Source organism: Martes martes, assembly GCF_963455335.1.
Source record: "Martes martes genome assembly, chromosome: 10".
NCBI classification, from domain to species: domain Eukaryota; kingdom Metazoa; phylum Chordata; class Mammalia; order Carnivora; family Mustelidae; genus Martes; species Martes martes.
The window spans coordinates 107,314,589-107,332,271 of NC_137898.1; the positions used below are offsets into that span (position 1 = coordinate 107,314,589).

The 17,683-nt window shown below is 39.6% G+C and overlaps 1 protein-coding gene across 1 annotated transcript in view; it reads right to left on the reverse strand.

Annotated features, from left to right (window-relative positions):
* The window catches only part of DLAT (dihydrolipoamide S-acetyltransferase), a 32,951-nt gene that overhangs the window by 3,277 nt on the left and 11,991 nt on the right, over positions 1 to 17,683 (reverse strand). Inside the window, exons 8-12 of the mRNA XM_080814922.1 lie at positions 9,765 to 9,832; positions 8,313 to 8,405; positions 7,849 to 7,956; positions 4,913 to 5,028; positions 388 to 550 (exon numbers count right to left, since the gene is read on the reverse strand). Coding sequence (XP_080671048.1) covers positions 388 to 550; positions 4,913 to 5,028; positions 7,849 to 7,956; positions 8,313 to 8,405; positions 9,765 to 9,832 — 548 coding nt within the window. The remainder of the gene's footprint in view (positions 1 to 387; positions 551 to 4,912; positions 5,029 to 7,848; positions 7,957 to 8,312; positions 8,406 to 9,764; positions 9,833 to 17,683) is intronic.

A 17,683-nucleotide genomic window follows, 5' to 3' on the forward strand; every position in this document is an offset into this window, starting at 1 on the left:
TTTTGCAAACTGCTAGAAAATGTCTTTTCAGATTTTGATAGGGTATTCACTTTTTCTGTATTTTCAGGGACATGTATCAGTAAGAATATAAGGCAGAATCAAAGGTGGAAAATGCAATAAAAGCATTATGCCACCCTTTATAAAAAGACTTTATTTATTTGAGAGAGAGTGAAAGAGAGCATGAGCAGTGGGAAGGGGCAGAGGGAGAGGGACAAGCAGACTCCCTGTTGAGCAGGGAGTCCGATGGAGGGATCTATCCCAGGACCCCAGGATCATGACCTGAGCCCAAGACAGACCCTTAACCCACTGAGCCACCCAGGTGCCCAGCATTATGCCACCCTTAAGTATAACATAATTCTTCATATTCAGAAAGGAAATAATACCTACCTGGAACTCATGAGGCTGTAGTTTACCCTCTCGTGCTTTGGTTGCTAAAGAAACAACATCATTAGCAATGGCTTCCAGTCCTTTTATATGTGCATTAAATACGATTGGTGTAATGAGTCCTGCAGGGGTACTGACTGCTACGCTGATATCCACAACATGGTTTCTATTTCAAAAGAAAAAAGAAAATTTCGGTAATCATCGCTGTATTTATTAAGAGCTTACATGTCAGATTAAATAAGAATACTGACATTTACCTCAGTTTGGGGTACTTTTCAGCCAGAGGGATAACTTTCCTGGTTTTTACATTTTGCTATGCCCTCTTAACTTGGACTTTTAAAAACTGAACAAGAAATGTGTCAGTAGTTTGGTTTCACATGTGCTCTAACTGCCTTGCACCTGCCTTGACTGACACACGGGTGCAGGTGGAAAAGGCCCAGCATTCACCCGACATTCAGGGAGAATTACACAAAGAGAACTTCTTGAATTTTGAGGTAAAGTGAACTCGGTGGAGCTGAGTCAGCAGGCAGAGTCTGAGCAGACGGAAGGAAGAGTGGAGGGAGAGGACTGTGTTGTGGGAGAAACAGGAGAGCTCAGGATGTAGGGTGGTGGTGTCTCAACATAAAAGTAGGAATCCTAATCTGTATTATGCCAAGGGTACCTTTGCATCTTGGTCCCTCCTCAGAATACATATTTTTTACACAGAAAATAAAATACTTATTACCAAAAACAATTACTTAATTATTTAATTAAAATTAAAGTATTATTTAATTAATTACTTAATTAAAATTAAAGTATTACTTTAATTTTACTTTACTTACTTTAGTTTACTTGCTTAATTAAAATTAAAGTATTTTAATTAAATAATTAAAATACTTAATTACAAAACAAATACAACTAAATAAAAAAACAACTACATTGAGGGGTCCCTGGGTGGCTCAGTGGGTTAAGCCTCTGCCTTCGGCTCAGGTCATGATCTCAGGGTCCTCGGATCAAGCCCCGCATCGGGCTCTCTGCTCAGCAGGGAGCCTACTTCCCCCTATCCCTCTGCCTGCTTCTCTGCCTACTTGTGATGCCTCTCTCTCGGTCAAATAAATAAATAAAATCTTTAAAAAAAAAAACTACATTGAAATTCAATTACCAAACTATTCAAAAAACAAAATTATGATATATGTATTAGCTCAATAACAAGATCTGGCAAGAGCAAAAAAACACTTTTAAAAGATACCTGCAACAACTACAATCTGATATGAAAGTAAGTGATTTTTACTGGTCACCAGTACAAGTACTGTTAATAGTAATTCTTTGATTTGTTCTCTACATTTATAATAGGAAGAAATGCCAAATTTCAGTTAGAGGTTAGTGGAAAGGAATAATTATTTTCCCCTCATCCAAGTTCCCAAACTCTTAAATTGTATCCACAGCCTCCTTGGGGTTTGTGTTAGGACCCCTGCCAAAGTGTTCTGAGAAGAAATTAAAACTTCACATGGAAGAAGAACTCCAGCTACTTCTAGACACAAGCCTTAGAATATTACGGGTACCAAATCCCCCGGTGTGCCCAAGCTGACCAGGAACCGTGGGACTGTCATTTGTGAACACAAGGACCTGGCTGAATAATAGTGTGTGACCCTTTAGCAGCTACCACAGCAGGGCTGTGGCCAAGGTATCACAGCAAATACTGCTTTCTTTTTCTTTCCTCCTTCCTTTTTCTTCTTTTTTTAATATTTATTTATTTGTCCAAGGGAGCACATAAGCAGGGGGGGCCGCAGGCAGAGCAGGTACAGGGAGAAGTAGGCTCCCCACTGAGCAAGCAACCTGATGCAGAACTCAATCCCAGGATCCTGGGATCATGACCCCAGCCCAAAGCAGCCGCTTAACTGACTGAGCCACCCAAGCATCCCAAATACTGTTTTTTTTTTTTTTTTAAATTTTTATTTATTTATTTGACACAGAGAGAGAGACAGCAAGAGAGGGAACAAAAGCAGGGGGAGCGGGAGAGGGAGAAGCAGGCCTCCCGCCCAGCATGGAGCCCAATACGGGGCTTGATCCCAGGACCCTCTGAGTGGAAGACAGATGCTTAACGACTGAGCCACTTAGGCATCCCCCAAATACAACTTTCCTTTAATGAGCCTGTCACTCCGAAATCTTTCTCCTAGGAGACTAAGCATGGTATTTCTTATCTTACTTATCACCACTGAATATAGCAAACAATCCATGGTCAATATTTGCTGAATGGCTATATGAATAAATGAATAAAGGGCATTTCATAGAACTTGCCCTATAACCTTGATCTGCTCATCGAAGAAGTGTTTTCTTCAGATACTCTTAAAAGGTTAAATATCAATTTACCCTTTGACCCAGTAATTCTACTTCAACCCAAGAAAAATAAAAACATAAGTCAACACAGGGAATTGTACACAGATGTTTATAACAGCTCTCTAAAAGACAGGTCTTTGTCTTAATCTCAGGATCTATCAATGTGAACTTATTTAATAAAAAGTTCTCTGCAGGGTCCTGGGATTAAGCCCTGGATTGGGCTCTCTGCTTAGTGGGGAGCCTGCTTCTCCCTTTCCCACTCCCCCTTCTTGTGTATGCTCTATCAAATTAAAAAAAAAAAAAATCTTTGCATGTTAATTAGGATCTTGAGATGAAATCATCCTGGGCTACCTGGGTAGGCCCTAAATCCAGTGCCAAGTGACCTTGTAAGAGACAGAAGAGAAGAAGGCCATGTGAGTTTGGAGTCATGCAGCCACAAGCGAGCGAATGCCTGGAGCCACCATAACTGGAAAAAGCAAGGGAGGCTTCTCCCCTAGAGCCTATGGAGGTTGTGTAGCCTTCCTAATAATACCTTGCTGTTGGACTTCAGGCCTTCAGAACTAAGAGAGAATAAATTTTCGTTTTAAGCCACCAATTTTACGGTTAGGCAACCATTAAGATCAGTTTGGACAGTATTCACAGCAATACTATATGTCTCAGTCATAAATAATATTTTCATAGGCATAAAATATTAATACTGAATACTGATTTATCCAAAATTTGTGTTGTAATCAATTTGGTAGGAGAGAGAGAGAGAGAGAGAGAGAGAGTGTGTGTGTGTGTGTGTGTGTGTGTGTTTACGGTACAACAAAGCTAAATCTTAACCTTCTTTCATACCAAATTAGTTGACAAAGAAAATGAAAAATCCATAAAAGGCAACAAAAAATGTTATTTAAAATATGAAGGTAGGGGTGCCTGGGTGGCTCAGTTGGTTACGTGTCTGACTCTTGATTTTGCCTCAGGTCATGATCTGAGGGTTGGGAGATCGAGGCCCACACCAGGAGCCACACTGAGAATGGAGCCTGCTTGAGATTCTCCTTCTCTCCCTCTTGCTCTGCCCTCCCTGCTTGTGCTGTCTCTCTAAAAATAAAATGAAATTAAATAAAATCTTTTTTTTTTTTTTTTTAAAGATTTTACTTGTCAGAGAGCGTGCATGCATAAGTAGGGGGAGCAGCAGGGAGAGGGAGAATATACTGATTTGGATAAATCAGTATTCAACCTCCCCTCTGAGCAAGGACCCTGGGATCATGACATGAGCCGAAGACAGACACTCAACTGACTGAGCCACCCATGTGTCCCAAAGTGAAATAAAATCTTAAAAAAAAAAAAAAAAAAAGTTGTATTTGCCTCTTAGGAGTAAGACCTCAGATTAAAAGTTGCTTGTGGGGGCGCCTGGGTGGCTCGGTGGGTTAAAGCCTCTGCCTTCGGCTCAGGTCGTGATCCCAGGGTCCTGGGATCGAGCCCCGCATCAGGCTCTCTGCTCACCAGGGAGCCTGCTTCTCCCTCTCTCTGCCTGCCTCTCTGCCTACTTGTGATCTCTCTCTGTCAAATAAATAAGATCTTTAAAAAAAAATAAATAAAAATAAAAAATAAAAGTTGCATAGGTCACTGTAAGCCACAAAGCAATATTCTAATGTATATACTATTATCTTAATAGAAATTAAATTGACAATAATAATAATATTTAAAAATCTACACAGTAGAACAAGCTTAGGTGCAGGAGCCAGAATCCCTGTTCCAATCACTAACATATTAATTCAGGAAAGTTATTTAACTCATTGAATCCTCAGTTTCTTCATCTGTAAAATGGGAGTGAAGGCCCCTAGTTCATGAGGGGGTCATAAGGATTAAAATGAGACAAGATGTGAAAAGACACTAAGCACCATGCCAGTCACATGCCACCATAATATTAACAAATGTTTCTTGGTTTTGTTTTCAATCTGCCTCCACTAACTGGTGAACAAAAACCATTTCAACACTGCTTTGTAACAGTTGTTATCAACTTATCTCCCTCTTCTAAACTCAAAGAATTTGTAGTTTTCACTAACTAAATTTAGCATTATCTCACAGTTTTACCTTGTTTTCAAACTACTGAAGTCCTCTTCCTCCCTGTATTCCACTTCTCCTCATCCCCTATACTCCTAGTTAGACATGAGATAGCACAAGAAAACTGCTGATGGATATATACTGTCCCCAGCAGTATCTTACTTACTGTCTTATAACTGTGTCCAGCCAAGAAGAATTTGCTTCTGGAACTTTTAAACATGCCAAAGCTGAAGCTTTTATGATGAAGTCATTGACAGAAATTTTGCTTTTCCCTTCTAACATCTGCAAAGACAAGAAACCATTGTACTTTCTTAAACTCTCTTCCCAAAGATTGAAACTTATCATCTGGCAGGGAATGTTGGGGGAAGAAAACAAATGTCCTGAGGTGTAAAGGATGAAATGAAACTAAAAGTTGGTTCTTTCATCTTTTTTAATGTATGCCTTTTCAGCTATTAGCTTCCTACTAACAAGCTCTCCTTTAGCTGAATCCCTTACGTTTATGGTATGTCACATGTACGTCATTTTCACTTGTTTCAACAAAACCAAAAGTTGGCTCTTGAAAGGATCAACAAAATGATAAACATTTAGCTAGACTGACAAAGTAAAAAGAAGACTCAAATTCCCAAAATCAGAAATGAAGTAGGACATTACCACTTACCCTACCAAAACAAAGAGGTTTGTAGGTAATGCTATGAAAAACTATATCCCACCAAAATTAGATAATTTAGATGAAATGGAAGATTCCTAGAAAGACACAAACTGCCAAAACTGAGTCAAAAAGGAACAGAACCCCTGAACTGATCTATAACTAGTAATAAAGAAAATGAATGGTAATTTAAAAACTAACCACACAGAACAGCCTAGACCCAGATGGCTTCCGCAAATGGTGAATTCTGCTAAACATTTGAAGAATATCAATTCTTCACAAAATCTTCCGAAAAACAGAAGAGGGAACACTTCCCAACTCACCCTATAAGGTCAGTATTTACCCAATTCTAAAACCAGACCAAGATATCACAATAAAAAAACAAAAAACAAAACAACCCAGAAAAAACAAAACTATAGACAAATACCTCTTAAGAATATAGATGCAAAAATGCTCAAAAAAATTCTAGCAAATCAAATCTAGCAATATATGAAAAGGATTATTCACCATGACCAACCGGAAGCAAGGTTGGTTTAACATCTGAAAATCAATTCATGTAATAATATTCTAATAGAAAAAGGACAAAAATCACATGACCATCTCAATAGACAAAGAAAAAGCATTTTACAGGGGCGCCTGGGTGGCTCAGTGGGTTGAGGCCTCTGCCTTTGGCTCAGGTCATGATCCCGGGGTCCTGGGATTGAGCCCCACATCAGGCTCTCTGCTCAGCAGGGAGCCCGCTTCCCCAGCCCCCACCTGCCTCTCTGCCTACTTGTGATCTCTGTCAAATAAGTAAATAAAATCTTAAAAAAAAAAAAAAAGGAAAGAAATTAAGAAAAGAAAAAGCATTTTACAAAACTCAACCACCATGTCATAAAAAGTAGGAATAGAAAGGAACTTCCTGAACCTGATGATAAAACAGATCTACAAAAGTTCCAAAACCATCATAAAGACTCACTTCCTCGTAAGATCAAGAAAAAGACAAGGATGTCCACTTTGCCACTTCTAGTCAACATTTTGCTAGATGTGCTAGCCAGAGAAGTTGGGCAAGAAAAGGAAATAAAAGGCATCCAAATTGGAAAAGAAAAAGCAAAAATTATCTCTATTTAGAGATGACATGATTTTGTATACAGAAAATCTTAAGGAACACACTAAAGATAAGGTTGTAGGATATAAGATCAATATACAAAAATCAATGGTATTTCTATATAGTAACAATGAAAACTCTGAACAAAGAACAAAATACCTATGAATAAATTTAACAAAAGAAGTGCAAAAACTTACACTTGAAAAGCTGCACAAATTATTGAGAGAAATTAAAGACCTAAATAAATGGAAAGACTCACCATATTCATGGAGGAGGAATGTTAAGAAGGGATACTCCCCAAATTGATCTACAGATTCAATGAAATCCCTATCCCTATAGGAAATATCCAAAATAGGCAAATCTAAGACAGAAAGTAGGTAAGTGTTATCCAGGGTTAGGGGGGATGGGAGGATTGGGGTGGGGACTATGGCTAATGGGAGAATACTTTCATTTTGGGATGATGAAAATGTTCCAAAATTTATTATGGCGATGCTCACAAAACTCTGAATATATTAAAAACCGCTGAATCATAAACCAAATGGGCACATGGTACAATATGTAAAATATATCTAGATAAAACTTTAAATGAATAAAATAATACACGGGACATATATTTTTCATGTCTAATTTTCAAATAAGTGCATTATACAACATCTGTAACATTTTGCCAATAAGTGCATGCAATCATCTCTAACCCTTGTAGCTAGTTAAACCTTAACTGCTTCACTCATGCATCTAATATTTGAGTATTTTGTTCTAGGTATAGAATTCTAAAAGCCCTGAAAAAAATGGGTAAAAATTCCACTCTTTGGGACCTTATATTCTAAAGGAGTGGATAATAAATAAAGAAAACATATGGTATGTAAGATAATGTTAAATGATAAAGAGGAAAATAGGAAAAGAACTAAAGGGAAAACTGACCACTGACCCCACTCCTCTTCCCTTAATTTTAAAATAAGGTAACTAAGGAATCCAGAGAAGGTGATATTAAGTCAAATCCTTGAGGCAGTAAAGGAGGAAGCCAGGTGGACGCTAGCGACATGTATTTCATGCAGAGGGAACAGCACGTGCAAAGGGACTAAAGTAGCGTATACAGGTGAAATGTCGAGGAACAGAAGACAACCACTGTTGTGAGCAAGAGTGAGCAAGTGGAAAAGTAGGCGACCCGAGAGGTTAGAGAACCGGTATAATGCTGCGTGCCATTGGCCCACCCCTCTCCCTCTCTTTAAAAAAAGTAAAATAAGAGGACACCATTTTCCAACATCAACTGGCATACTGTAACAAAAAAATAGGTAAAAATGTAAATGTTTAGTGGGGTTAAAAACAAGAACTTTAGAGTTTATAGAGTCGGAATTTCCAGACCTTTTACCTTATTAAGTTCTTTCCGTACCAACAAAACTTCTCCCATATTTACATCAATGGAAAGGTAATAATGAGGTATGGTTTGCTTAGACTGCATTAACCGCTGTGCAATAACCTGAAAACAAAGAGATCAAAACATCATTTAACTTAGCTCAGGTGAAGCTTTACCTAATGCAGGGCTCACTCTGCCCCTTTACCCTACTCCCTGGTAATGGTTACCTCAAGCATTACAAAAACTGGAATATGGAACTGGCACATGTACCAGAACCCGGGCTCCTTCTAGGAGTATCCAATCAGAGCAATGTTTGTTTATCCCAAGTATGTAATCGGCCAAACCAAACATCTTCAACTAGGCATCTAAGATTCCCAATTTAAAAAAGTCTACTAGCGCTTCAAACTGTAGATTCAACCGAACAATCAGAATAAAGATGCCCCCCACAGCTCTGGTTACAGATTCAGGGTAACACTTACACGACGAATGTTGCTGATTGGGACGTCTGTGAAGACACCTGTAGGAACGGGAGCCACTCCTGGAGCCGCGGCAGGCACAGCAGCTGCTGGAGCCTATGGGGGAAGTACAAAAGCTCTCAGTACCAGTGGCTCAATCCTGGCATATGCAACAGATGCAAGCTAGTGACTCTTACAGATGGCAAAGTAAATGTTAAAAGGCTTATAGAAAATAGGGATGCCTGGGTGGCTCAGTGAGCTGGGCATCTGCCTTCGGCTCAGGTCATGATCCCGGGCTCCTAGGACAGAGCTCCCTGCTCAAGGGGAGCCTGCTTCTCCCCTGCCTGCCTCTCCCCCGCTTGTGCGTGCTCTCTCTCTGTCTCTCTCTCTCTCTGACAAATAAGTAAATAAATCTTAAAAAAAATTTTTTTAAATAAAAGGCTTATAGAAAATAGTTATTTCTATCCCAAGGGAACAAAAGGGACTCAGATTTGTACTGTGCTTATATAGGAAGTCTGTTTTTAATTTTTATACTTAGAATTCTGTGATGAAGTTTTAAGTATCATTTTTCTTTGTTCAATGATTAGTTTGTCAAAATAATTTTGTATTTGCAAAATTACCTTCAAGAAAAGCAATCAAAGCATTCTTAAACTGAAAGGATTAGAGATAAACATAAAACAAGGTAATTTACTTTTATGAACAGTATTAAGAAAAAACAATGATGAATCTTTCATTTACTTATTTATTGGGGTATCTGGGTGGCTCAACCAATTGAGCCACCCAGATACCCCAAATCTTTCATTTTTAAAACAAACATCTAGGAGTACCTGGGTGGCTCAGTCTGTTTAGCCTCCGCCTTTGGCTCAGGTCATGATCCCAGGGTCCTGGATCGAGCCCTGCAACGAGCTTCCTACTCACAGGGAGCCTGCAGAGAGCCTGCTTCTCCCTCTCCTCCCCACTCATGCTTTCTCTCTCTCTCTCTCAAATAAATAAATAAAATCTTTTTAAAAATGAGTAACTAAAGCAAACACCTAAGTAAATCATTTTCCTTTAAACTAATTTTCCTTTAAACTAATTATCTTAACACTTTAAGCAACCAAAAAGAAGTTGGTTGGCTATATGGATTTACTCCTTGTGTGGAACAATTAACTACATAAAACTCAAACTCTAGTCAACCAACTTGTAAGCATGCACTTAGTAGGGCCTGAACGAGGAGGAGAGGATCTGCTAGGGAAAATTTAGTACCACTACTGGAAAAAAAGAAACTGGAATGCATGTCCATGTAGCATATCATCTTTCCTTTTGTATACTGAGTGACAGCACATTCATATCTAAAAATTGCTAGCCAGTGAAATTAGATAAAAGGAAACACAATTCTAGTTAAGCTATTCATTCCTAAGTAATGTACGAAAAGATCAAATAGGTTGGACAGCACCTTTTGCAGGAACAAACTACCAAAAGCCAAGTCTAACTCACAGGAGCAGCTTTAGTAGGCACAAAAGAGTCGATGTCCTTCTTGATGATTCTGCCTTCTGGTCCCGTACCTGGAAGAGATGCATAAATCTCACATGTGGGAGCAGACCGCCGGTTCCCCCAGGAGATCAACACCATGATCCTGAAGTGCAAGTTCCTAAGGGTTCTCCAAAGGCCCTCTGAAGGGGTCACTGCCTTACCCATGCACCTGAACATCTCCCTAAGACAGCAGCTCTTGTCAGTTATTAATTATAATTCACACAGAGTGCTCCCATTTGATCTGTACTGGTTCTTTTCAACTACAGCAAATATTCGTTGTTAAGTACTTCTCTTTTAGAGTTTTACCTAAGCTGTGCTTCATCTTTTCATGTTCTTTACTTTTAAATTGGAAAATACTGACATATGGATAACGCTAAGTACAATTTATACCTCCCCAAGTCTGGCTGCCTCCTCTCTTAGTCACCTCTGTAAAGCCCTTTCTGAACCTTGAAATGGATCTCATTTGGTTTCTAGATTCATTTGATCATGAAGAATTCCTTTCGTACAAAGTCAGCAGGTACGACAACAATTGTTTCGGGCAAATCAGGCAAGTTAATTTTTTTCACCCCAAAATAGCTTGAGTAACTCAACTACAATGATCTCAACTTCAGAATCACTCCTTCCTTGTGTGGTCTCCATCATTTAGAGCTTTCTAGTAGTGGCCAAGGTTCTAACTGACCTGTGTCAGAGACTGGGAATTAAGTATGTGCAGGGAAAGATCTTCAAATCCTTCACACAAGGAAAGATATTCAAATCCTCTCACGAAGGGGTTACTTTTATTTTCACTTAATTCCTTCCTCTTCCCAACCACAACCAATCAGGTTTAACTTCAGACCCAAACAGATAATCCTGAACCTTAATTCTAAGGAGATTCAGAATTTAGTTATTAAAATACCTTTTACACTGGCCCACTTCTAGAAAAAATTTGGTCAAATTGATTCATCTTCCCCCAAGGCAGACTTTTAAAAGGAGTCTCGTTGTATGCAGTTCATCCCAACTCCTTTCCTTCATTATGAAAAATGAGTTGGCTACGATAGTGTTTATCCTCGCCCGGAGCTCTAGAACAGAGGTAGCAATACCCCTATTAGATACCCCGCCTTTATAAACAACAGAAACCGTAACCTCCCTTTACCACCAAGGCAGATCTGCCACAGACCCTTGAGAGAAGGAAACCTGCAGTATCACCTGCCTTGGGTTGGGCTTTAGCCACCCACAAGAATTTCCTACCAGGAGTCAGCAGAAATCCTTTAAGTCTTTTTGCCTATCTCATGAAGAAGGCACAACATGCCATCATAAAGCAATATGGTTTAAAGGGAAGAACAGCAGACTAAGAGTAAAAACTGTAGGGTTATCGTCAAATATAAATTAAAAGACTAGAGTCACTTAATCTGCTGGTCTTTAGTCTCACCTGTTAAGTTTAAAGATACAGTATCAGCCCCTGCTCAAAGGAAGGTTGTGAGGATAAAATGGGATAGTGATGTGAAAGTGCTTTGCCTCAAATAAATATGAAACATCTAGGAGTAGCTATGAGACAAATCAAATTCTGATTATTAGGGTTTAGGCTTTAAAACAGTTTCTCCCCAAATGATTACATTTTGGTCACATTTGCTAAGTCATCTGTCTCTGCAAGGAGGGCAGGGAGACTGGAGACTGAGTTTAACAACTCATGGGCAAAGATTTAAATAAGCACTCTTCTGGGGTGCCTGGGTGGCTCAGTGGTTAGGCCTCTGCCTTCAGCTCAGGTAATGATCTTAGGGTCCTGGGATTGAGCCCCGCATCGGGGTCTCTGCTTAGCAGGGAGCCTGCTTCCTCCTCTCTCTCTGTGCCTGCCTCTCTGCCTACTTGTGATCTCTATCAAATAAATAAATAAAACCTTTAAATATACATATTTAAAGATTTTATTTATATACATATATATGTATATATTTTATATATATATTTATTTGAAGTTTTTTTTTTTGTGTGTGTGTGTGTGTGTATATATATATATATATATATATATATATATATATATATATATAAAAAACCACTCTTCTTACAGAAACCTCCCAAAAAAACTCTTTTAAAAACAAGATTTGGAGCTTCTGGGTTGGTGAACACATCAGTGTGCTAGGAGGGTGGTACTCCCCGAGAAGGCATGGAAGCTCTACTCCCGTCTTCCCTACAACCCTTGCCCTGTGCATCTTTTCTATTGACTGTTCCTGTGTGGTATCCTTTACAATAAACTGGTAATGGGACATAGAGTGCTTTCCTGAGTTCTGTGTGTCGTTCTAGTGAATTCGCACACTTGAAGCAGGGACCTTGGGAACTCCTGACTTATAGCCAGTGGGTCAGAAGTATGGGTGGTCCCCAGGACTTGCAACTGGCATCAGAAGTGGGGGCAGTCTGGGGCACCTGGGTGGCTCAGTCGTTAAGCATCTGTCTTCGGCTCAGGTCATGACCCCAGAGTCCTGGGATCAAGCCCTGCATCTGGCTCCCTGCTTACTGGGAAGCCTGCTCCTCCCTCTCCCACTCTCCTGGCTTGTGTTTTGTGTTCCCTCTCTCACTGTCTCTCTCTCTGTCAAATAAATAAAATCTAAAACAAAAACAAAAACAAAAAACAAAAAACAAACAGAGGGCAGTCTTGTGGGACTGGGTCCTTAATGCTGTAGAGCCTGATGTTAATTCTGGAGTGTTAGTGTCAGAACAGAATTCAAGTGGAACACCTAGGTGGTGGCAGAGAACTGAGTGTTGTTGTGGAAAAGACATATCTGGTGACAGAGATGGTGGTCAGAAAACACCACACAATCACTGATCCTCTCAACTCACTTATTCTAGACCATTCCCTCCTACTGCAAAACTTCCTCAACCTCGCCAAGACCCCCACTCCACTGCCTCAACTGCTCTCATCATCCATCATTTTCCTATCATCTTCTCTTCTTCCTCACCGCGCTTGCACTGTGGATCATGGTTAAACTCATTCCCTGGTCAAAACTCTAAAAAGTGTCTGTCTTCTCAATGTCAACATCAGAATAGCTTAATGCCACTGGGGACAAAAAAGTGCACACAAAGGGGGACCTCCGTAGCTGAGTCAATTAAGCATCTGACTTTGGATTTCAGCTCTGGGTTTATCTCAGAGTTGGGAGTTCAAGCCTTGCCTTGGGCTCCATGCTAAAGAAAAAAAAGTACACTTAGATGACTGATTATACTCTAAATTCAGAGCCACAAACCTGAGATAGGAATCTTTTTCCATTTCTTGTGTCTTCAATTTCTTTCATCGGTGTTTTACAGTTTTCAAAGAACAGATCTTTTACTTCTATAGTTAGGTTTATTCCTACATATCTTACGGTTTTTGATGTAACTGTAAATGGAACTGATTCCTTGATTTCTTTTTCTGCTGCATTATTATTAGTGTATAGAAATGCAACAGATTTCTGTATGTTGATATTGTATGCTGTGATGTTACTGAAATCATGTATCAGTTCTAGAAAAATTCTGGTGGGAGTTTTTTTGGGTTTTTTAGATAGAGAATCATAACATCTGTAAATAGTGGCAGTTTTACTTCTTCCCTGCCAATGTGGGAATTGTTTTTACTTTTCTCTTTGTTGTCTGATCGTTGAGGCTAGGACTTCCAATGGTGAGAATGGACACCGTGTCTTGTTCCTGACTATAGAGGAAAAGCTCTCAGTCGTTCCTCACTGGGGATGATATGAGCTGTGGATTTTTCATGTATGGACTTTATGATGTTGAGGTATGTTGCCTCTACCCCTACTTCTTTGAGGGTTTTTTAAAAAATATTTTTATTTTATTTGACAGAGAGATAGAGAGCACAAGTAGGCAGAGCAGCAGGCAGAGAGAGAGGGAGAAGCAGGCTCTCTGCTGAGCAGGGAGCCCGATGTGGGGTCGATCCCAGGACCCTGAGATCACGACTGGAGCTGAAGGAAGCCGCTCAATCGACTGAGCCACCCAGGTGCCCCTGAGGGTTTTTCTTTTTTTATCATGAATGGATTTGTACTTTGCCAAATGCTTTTATGCATCTACTCAGAAGACCACATGGTCCTTATCCTTTCTTTTATTAACGTGGTGTATCATGTTGGTTGATTTGCAAGTACTGAACCATCCTTGCAACCCAGGAATAAATCCCACTTGACTGTGGCAAACAATTCTTTTAATGACTGTTGAATTTGATTTGCTAATATTTTGTTGAGAATTTTTGCACCCATGTTCATCAGGGATATTGGCCTGTAGTTTTCTAAGTGGAGTCTTTGTCTGATTTTGTTATCAGGGTACTGTTGGCCTTACAGAATCCTAGAGATTCCATTTCTATTTTTTGGTATAGTTTGAGAATAAGTATTAAGTCTTCTTTAAACGTCTGGTGAAGTCCCCTATGAAGTCATCTGGTCCTGGACATTTGTTTGTTGGGAGGTTTTGATTACTGATTCAATTTCTTTGCTGGTTATTGGTCTGTTCAAGTTTTCTATTTCTTGTTTCAGTTTTGGTAGTTTATAAGTTTCTAGGGATTTATTCATTTCTTAATTTTTCATGATATTCTCTTATAATCCTTTGTATTTCTGTTATTGGTTATTTCTTCTCTCTCATTCTGACTTACTTGGGTGCTTTCTCTTTTCTTTTTGTTAAGTCTGTGGAGGGGTTTATCAATTTTATTCACTTTTTCAATGAACCAGCTTCTGATTTCATTGATCTGTTGTTTTTTTAGTTCCTATATCAATATTTCTGCTCTGATCTTTATTATTTCCCTTCTTCTGCTGAGTTTAGGCATCATTTGTTGTTCTTTTCTAGATCCTTTAGGTGTAAGGTTTGGTTGTTTGAGATTTTTATTGCTTCTTGAGGTAGGCCTATATTGCTATATACTTCCTGCTTACGACTGCTTTTGCTGCAAATCCTAATGTTTTGGACCATCGTGTTTTCATTTTCATTTGTTTCCATGTGTCTTTTTTATTTCTTCTTTAATTTCCTGTTTGACCATTCATTCTTTAGTAGCATGTTGTTTAACCTCTACGTATCTGTGGCATTTCCAATTTTTTCTTGTGGTTGACTTCAAGCTTCACAGTGTTGTGGTCAAAAAATATGCATGGCATGATCTCGATCTTTTTGTACTTGTTGAGGCCTGATTTCTGACGTAGTATGTGATCTATTCTGGAGAATAGTGTCCCATGTGCACTTGAATGTGTATTCTACTGCTTTAGAATAAAATGTTCTGAATATATGTGAAGTCCATCTGGTCTAGTGTGTCATTCAAAGTCATTGTTTGTTCTTGTTGATATTCTGTTTAGATGATCTGTCCATATGATCTGTCCATTAATGTAAGTGGAGTGTTAAAGTCCCCTGCTATTATTATATCATTATCAATAAGTTTCTTTGTTATTGTTTTAAATATTTGGGTGCTCCGAAGTTGGGGGCATAAATATTTACAAATGTTAGGCCTTTTTGTTGGATGGTCCCTTTTATTATGATATAGTCCCCTTCCTTCATCTTACGTTACAATCTTTAATGTAAAATCTTGTTGGTCTGATATTAAATATTGTTACTCTGGCTTTCTTTTGATATCCATTTGCATGATAAATGTTTCTCCATCCCTTACTTTCACTTTCTAATTTTTATTTTTTATCCTTAGTAATCTCCACACCCAACGGGGAACTTGAACCTACAAACCCAAAACCAAGAGTCACATGTTCCATCAACCAAGACAGCTGGTGCCCCACTATCCCCTCACTGTCAATTTGCAGATGTCTTTAAGTCTAAAGTGAGTCTCTTGTAGGCAGCATATAGATGGGTCTTGTTTTTTTATCCCTTCTGACACCCTGTCTTTAGTTCATTTACTTCAGGGTAATTATTGATACATATTATTTAGTGCCATTTTATTACTGGTTCTGTTGTTGTTTCTGGAGATTTTTCTCTGTTCCTTTATTACCTTTGTCACTCTTGGTCTTTCCTTCCTATTCAAAGAATCCCCTTCAATATTTTTTGCAGGACTGGTTTAGTGGTCATGAACTCCTTTAGTTTTTGTTTGTCTTGGAATGTGTATGTGTGTTTTAAGTACGCTCCATGTCTGGGAGTGTGTGTGTGTGTGTTTTAAGTAGGCTTCATGCCTGGTGTGGAACCCAATGCAAGGCTTGAACTCACAACCCTGAGATCAAGAGTCAGACTTAAAGAACTAGCCACCCAAGCACCCAGGTTGTCTGGGAAACTCTCTATTCTTTCTTTCTTTCGATTGTCTGGGTAATTTTTTTCAAAGATTTACTTATTTATGTTACAGAAAGAGGGGAGAGGCAGATGGAGAGGGAGAGTCTTAAGCAGACTCCTTGCTGAATACAGAGCACAATGCAGGGCTCAATCTCAGGACCCTGCGCTCGCGACCTGAGCCAAAACCAAGAGTCAGACACTTAACTGACTACACTACCCCAGCACCTGTCTGGGAAACTCTTTATCTTTTCTTCTATTCTGAATGACAGCCTTGGGGGATACAGTGTTCTCGGCTGCAGATTTTTCCCATTCAGAAATTTTTTTTTTTAATGTTTTATTTATTTATTTGACAGAGATCACAAGTAGGCAGAGAAGCAGGCAGAGAGCAAGGAGGAAGCAGGCTCCCCACTGAGCAGGGAGCCCAATGCAGGGCTCGATCCCAGGACCCTGGGACCATGACCTGAGCCCAAGGCAGAGGCTTTAGCCCACTGAGTCACCCAGGCGCCCCCAGAATGTTGAATATATCATGCCACTGCCTTCTGGCCTGCCAAATTTCTATGGAGAGATCTTCAGCTAACCTTACAGGTCTTTTCTTGTAAGTTAGGGACTTCTACTGTCTTGTTGCTTTTAGGACTTTTTTTTTTAAATCACTATATTTTGCAAATATAACTACAGTATGTCTTGGCATTGGCCAGCTTTTGTTGATTTTCATGGGAGTTCTCTGTGCCTCCTGGATATGGATGTCTGTCTTGTTCCCCTGACTACGGAAGTCTTCAGCTATTATTTCCTCAAAACTTCTGCCCTTTTCTCTCTTCTTCTTCTTAAGGGACTCCTATGATATGAATGTTACTATGTTTGATTGAGTCACTGAGTTCCCTAAGTCCACGCTTATGATCCATCACTCTTTTGTTCAGCTTCATTATTTTCCGTTAATTCTAGCTTCTGTATCACTTACTCATCCCTCTGCTTCTTCTATCCTGTGGTGATTATATCCACCTGGTTTTGAATCTCAGTTACTGCATTTTTCATTTCTGCCTGATTGCTTTTTTAACTTTCACTTCTGCAGTCAGGGTCTCTGCATTTATTTATTTATTTGACAGAGAGAGAGAGAGAGAGAGAGGGAAAGGCTGCGAGAGAGGGAACACAAATAGGGGGAGTGGGAGAGGGAGAAGCAGGCTTCCCACCAAGCAGGGAGCCAGATGGGGGGCTCAATCCCAGGACCCTAAGATCATGACCTGACCCACCCAGGTGCCCCATCCCTGATGTTTTCCATGCTTTTCTCAAGCCCAGCAAGTATCCTTATGATTGTTGTTTTAAATTCTCCATCAGGCATATTATTTATATCCATTTTTTTTATTTGCTTGTTTGTTTTAAAGATTTTATTTATTTATTTGACAACAGAGAGAGAGATCACAAGTAGGCAGAGAGGCAGGCGGAGGGGGTGGGAGAAGCAGGCTCCCTGCTGAGCAGAGAGCCCAACGTGGGACTTAATCCCAGGACCCTGAGATCATGACCTGAGCCGAACGCAGAGGCTTAACCAACTGAGCCATCCAGGTGCCCCTGTAACTGTTCTGATTAGATCTCTGGCTGTGACCTTTTCTTGTTCTTTCTTTTGGGATAAATTCCTCCATCTTTGAATTTTGTCTAGGTCTCTGTCTTGTGCGTGTTAGAAAAGCCTGTTATACTTCCTGCTCCAGAGA